This window comes from Frankliniella occidentalis, unplaced genomic scaffold (assembly GCF_000697945.3).
Source record: "Frankliniella occidentalis isolate FOCC.00 unplaced genomic scaffold, Focc_3.1 Scaffold125, whole genome shotgun sequence".
NCBI lineage: Eukaryota > Metazoa > Arthropoda > Insecta > Thysanoptera > Thripidae > Frankliniella > Frankliniella occidentalis.
The window spans coordinates 320,902-325,724 of record NW_026267252.1 but is presented as its reverse complement, the minus strand read 5'-3'; the positions used below and the strand labels follow the sequence as shown (position 1 = coordinate 325,724).

The 4,823-nt window shown below is 48.5% G+C and overlaps 3 protein-coding genes and 1 non-coding gene across 5 annotated transcripts in view; 2 read left to right on the top strand and 2 right to left on the bottom strand.

Moving 5' to 3' along the window:
• Nucleotides 1–13: 13 nt before the first annotated feature.
• LOC113211794 (RNA 3'-terminal phosphate cyclase) lies at nt 14–2,377 on the top strand. 2 transcript variants are annotated; one of them, XM_026430280.2, is made up of 9 exons: nt 14–221; nt 443–687; nt 827–950; nt 1,035–1,093; nt 1,197–1,338; nt 1,418–1,542; nt 1,620–1,773; nt 1,851–1,955; nt 2,065–2,377. In XM_026430280.2, the coding sequence occupies exons 1-9, from the start codon at nt 177–179 to the stop codon at nt 2,161–2,163; spliced, it is 1,098 nt and encodes a 365-aa protein (XP_026286065.1). In that variant the 5' UTR covers nt 14–176; the 3' UTR covers nt 2,164–2,377. The 2 variants fall into 2 exon arrangements, with proteins under 2 accessions (XP_026286065.1, XP_052126441.1); XM_052270481.1 differs by having other exon boundaries at nt 14–244.
• Nucleotides 2,378–2,441: 64 nt separating this feature from the next.
• Nucleotides 2,442–4,754, bottom strand: LOC113211793 (testis-specific serine/threonine-protein kinase 6). Its single transcript, XM_052270498.1, has 8 exons — nt 4,424–4,754; nt 4,161–4,330; nt 3,424–3,573; nt 3,196–3,290; nt 2,938–3,113; nt 2,675–2,851; nt 2,505–2,567; nt 2,442–2,450 (listed from the first exon to the last, which is right to left on the bottom strand). Exons 1-8 carry the CDS (start codon nt 4,721–4,723, stop codon nt 2,442–2,444), a joined length of 1,140 nt encoding a protein of 379 aa, XP_052126458.1. The 5' UTR covers nt 4,724–4,754.
• LOC113202891 (probable G-protein coupled receptor 158) overlaps nt 2,929–4,823 on the top strand; it is a 127,800-nt gene continuing 125,905 nt past the window's right edge. The window contains exon 1 of the mRNA XM_052270478.1: nt 2,929–3,065. The gene's annotated coding sequence lies outside the window, so the exon portion shown is untranslated. The remainder of the gene's footprint in view (nt 3,066–4,823) is intronic.
• Nucleotides 3,667–3,820, bottom strand: LOC113211796 (U12 minor spliceosomal RNA). The gene has a single exon (XR_003303696.1). It is a non-coding gene; the product is annotated as a U12 minor spliceosomal RNA (small nuclear RNA).

The following is a 4,823-nucleotide window of genomic DNA, read 5'->3' as shown; positions in this document are numbered from 1 at the left end:
GGGGGTTATTGACACCGAGAGGAGAGGAGGAGGAGGAAACGATCAAGGAGCCGGGACACGGGACATTGGAACATTGTCAACAGAAAGTGACAGTTGCAGAAGTACCGTCCATCATTCTTATCAAAGCACGCCGGGTGGCACTAAAGACATTGCTGTGGAGATCTTTGAGTCGAAGCATGGATTCTCAGCAAGTGGACATTGATGGAAGTGTTCTGGAAGGGGTACTGTATTCATACTATTTGAAGTACGGTTGGACTCACGTTTAACATTCTTGAATAAAAATTTCTTTTTTAATTACCCAATTGATATGATAAAGGATGCACAATTGTGTCATATTCTACCAATGTCAAAGCTATCACATTATATTCTCTTCAAACAAACCGGCTTTTAGGTTAAGGGTTCTCCAGTACAAAAACTGATACTTGTCACTTTATTTTTCCAGGGTGGACAAATTTTAAGAATGGCTGTCTCTCTTAGTGCAATTCTGAAAATTCCAATTCGGGTGAAGAGTATTCGTGCAGGAAGGGACAAACCAGGTTTACGAGCACAGCATTTGAAAGGATTAGAAGTGGCTCGTGATATCAGTGGTGGAAAATTGTGGGGATCTTCCCTGCACTCAACTGAAATTGTTTTCCATCCCGGTCATCTCCTGGGAGGAAATTTTTCAGCTGACACTGAAACAGCTGGGTGTGTATCAATTAATTAATTAATTAATTAATTAAAGGGCCTAAGGAGCACAGCCTCATCACGACTATTACTAAATTTTAGACTGTGAATTAATTGTTGTTTTAATTGCTTCTAGTAACTGTTTTTGTTGACATTTCAGAAGTGTCAGTCTACTGATCCAAGTCATTTTACCCTGTGCACTGTTTTCTCCTTCACCTGTTCATCTCAGTCTTCGTGGTGGGACAAATGCTGATATGGCTCCGCAGATAGATTATACTGTGACAGTAAGTATTTTATATAGTTGAAGTTGATGACACATTGTGGTTTTGTCTTTAATTGTGCAAACCAAACTCTTTCTATTCAAATAGGTTTTTAAAAAGCTCCTGGAAAAGTTTGGTGGAAATTTTGAAGGCTGTATTGAGAAGAGGTAACATCCTATCCATACTATATAATTAAGCTAAACATAATTCCATAATTGCTCTGCCAATTTTCTCTTCATCTAATCCTAATGAGTCATGTCATTTCAACAGGGGTTACTTTCCACGGGGTGGAGGACTTGTTCATATGAAAATTGATCCAGTGTCCCAACTGTGTCCAGTAACTTTACTGGATTTAGGACAAGTGACCCGTGTGTGGGGAAGAGCGTTTGTAGCGGGAAACATTCATGTTCAGGTAGAACAAGTAATCTTAACTTGCTTGAAAACAAAATTAATCAAAAGAACAGTCATACAGCTTAGAATTTTGATTTTAGGAGGCAAAAAAAATGGCTGAACTATGTCAAAATGAAATAAAATCTGCATTAGGGAATATTCCTGTGGAGATAATTGGCTACAAAGAAAGCCCACAACAAGCTGTTGGAAATGGTTCTGGTGTCAAGTAAGTCACTTCATTACTACATTTCCGCATCCTTTAAATTGAACCATTCATAAATATCTATGTTTTTTCTAAATTAGTTTATTTGCTGAAACAAGTACGGGTTGCATATTAGGAGGTTCATCTCTTGGAAAAAGAAATTTAAATGTCCATGAAGTATCGTCTCAAGCTGTTAAAGAACTTATTGATGCATTAAAAAGTGGTGCTTGTGTAGATACTCACTCACAAGATCAGGTATGTCATTAATGAAAGGTTTACCCGTATCTTCCTTTTACGCCTCTTCATTTTTTCATTGTCTTTTTTTTCCATAGGTAATAATTCTTATGGCTTTGGCTGCTGGTAAATCAAGTATCATGTGTGGCCCCATCACTTTACACACTAAAACTGCTATTCATATTGCTCAAATCTTGACTAAGGTATGGAAATCGCAATTTTAATTTTTTCTCCAATTTACTAAACAAATATTCCACCCTGCTCCCCCACCTGAAGAAAATAAAAAAACAACATGCAATTGTATTGTTTCAGGTATGTTTCCATATTGAAGAATGTTCAGATGGGAGAAGTATTATCAGCTGTGAAGGGATTGGAATGAAAGCAGTGTCGTCATCACCAATGGAACATTAATTTTTGAATTTTTCCCTTGTAATAATTTTGGAATTTTTGGAAAAGTAACTGCTTATTCTGCGTGACTTACATTAACGACTGTGATGGTTATATTTGATCTAGTCTCATAATTTATTGTTTGAATTGATGAGCAACATGGATGATGATTGATTTAAAATGTATTTATTAGCGTTGTGGTAAAAATTTGAACAACAATATTTTTTAAAGGCGGATATTCAACCTTGTTCTAAATTTGTATATGTTCACCAGCTGTGATTGGAACCCGGTCCTGCACAAAATTACTTTAGCTGAGAGGCATACAGCATAATAAAAAACAAAGGAGTATGTATAATGCTCTGTACCTTATTGTGAGACATATCAAGTTCATCTTCTGCTGTCGGAAGGAACGTCTGTGCCACCTCTTCCTATTCTCCAGGTGTTTTTTTATATAAAAGAAAAGAACATGAGGTACATGTGTTAAGATTTAAGTTAAAAAGGAGGTGTGTTTGATTTACGTTTCCCTTATCTGTACCACTGCTGGTGGTGGGGCAGGGAGTGCCAGGCTGACCCCTTGCACGAGCCAGGCGTCCATGCGGATAACTGGCAGCCGCAGGCGGTCCCTCGCGGGGGCTAGAATCCGGCAGATGAGGGACTTGCAGGCGGCCGACACGCGCGGCTGCTCGGGGAAGACCACTTTGCTCTGCACCTGCTGTAGGAGGCACGGCGCGCACGGTGCTCATGTCCCTTCTGTCCCCTATGCTACGCTACGCCACCCACCACCACCACCGCCCTCACCCTGAGCAGCTGGTTGAACTTGGAGTCGTCGAAGGGCAGGCGGCCGAATACGATGGCGTACAGCACCACCCCCATGGACCAGATGTCGGCGAGCTGCGGCTGGTACGGCACGCCCCGCAGGATCTCAGGTGAGGCGTACGCGTAGCTGCCGCAGAACGTCTCGGAAAGGTGCGGCGCTGGAGAACGGCGGGGAAAATTGATTTTCAAATAAAACGCGAAATTATCCTAATGGTCCGACCAGGTAGCAAAGCGGCATACCCTGCGCGGTGGACTCTCCCCGTCGAGCGAAGCCGAAGTCGGACAGCTTGATGTTGAGGTCTGCGTCCATGAGAAGGTTCTCGCACTTTATGTCTCTTGTCACAGGGCATAGGGGGAAAGATGGCAACTCTCAGGGGATGGGAATAGTGCGGAATACTTTGCCGGTGTCGTTTCCCAGGGCACAAAGTTATTCGAGACGTGGGACTGGCCGTCATTTACCGGTTCTACCTGTGCACGATGCCCAGCTCGTGGCAGTATTGCACGGCGTCCGCGAGCTGGCCGAACCAGCGGCGGCCACGCACCTCGTCGATGTGGCTCTCGCGGCGAATGACGTCCAGGAGGCTCCCGTTGGACGCGTACTCCATGACGATGTACATCCTGAACCAGGACACGTGCATTGACATTTTATCATCGTGTCCCTTCGGACGGCTGACCGCTGGCCGTAGGTCAAGGTGTTTAAAGAGGATTATTGGAGCAGATCGCTTCACCTCGGTGCCTCGCTAAAGTAGGCGAGGCTCCACAGGGACGACCTTAACTCCTTCAAAAATTGGTTATACTAATGTTTGTTAGCTGAGCCAAGCGTCACCAGGGCTCTGTATTTTCCTTACTCATTAGTTTAAGGCACGACAAGGAGAGCGTGGGAACCCGACCCAGTCGCGACCCGTCGCGGGATTCCTACCGCGAGCGAACGTCCCGGAGGCCGTGTGGCCACACCTGGCGTTGTACGACGACGAGAAAGCGTCCGAATATAAGCGACAACGCCCGTGAGTGCGTCGGCTTTGTCCACCACACCGGCGGTCAAGCGTGTTCGAATTTAAAACCGTCTTTACGTGTTCAACGTAGAGTCCTTGGGTCTCTCCGCCATCTAGCGGACGCCGCGTGAACTGGGATGCGCGCGCGCCCTGGCGGCCGTGGTGGCGGGGCATTCAAACCGAGGCGGCGGCGCGCCCGCGCGGCACACTCGCCTGTGCGTCGTTTCGATGGCCTGCAGGAAGCGCATGACGTTCGGGTGGCGCAGCCCCTTCACCACCTCGATCTCGCGGGGCAGGAACTTGACCAGGTAGTCGGGCGGCGCCTGGAGCTTGGACACGATCTTGACGGCCACGTCGCAGTCGTGGTGCCGCGACTTCGCGACCTAGCCGTGGGCCGTGGGTGGTGAGACCGGGGGGACGTCATCGTCAACGACTCGGGTAGTTTGATGCTGCAGCGGGGCGGCGCCTCTACTTGCCTTGACGGTGGCGTAGGAGCCGGAACCGACGGTGTCCCCGACGGTGTAGCCGTGGCTCTCCAGCACCGTCGGCTTCCTGGCCTCGGCCCTCACCGTCACCGAAGGCGTGTCCGAGACCGAGGAGGCCCCGTCTTCGACGTGCCGGCACTCAGCCCCGCGGACGGCCGCCTTGGCCTCCACCACCGCCGAGGCCTCCATGGCCCCGGGGACGTCCTCCCGGTCCGGGGCCACCCCGGCGGCTTCCCCGCCGTCGGGTCCTCCGGTCGTCGTCAGGCCGGCCGGGACCTCCGCCGTGTCCATGTGCGAGTAGTCGCATAGGGGCCAACAGCGCTGCCGCCTATAAAGGCAGCGCGGGGACGCGAGAAGGGCGCGGCGGGTTAGAGTTAGAGCCCCCCCCCCC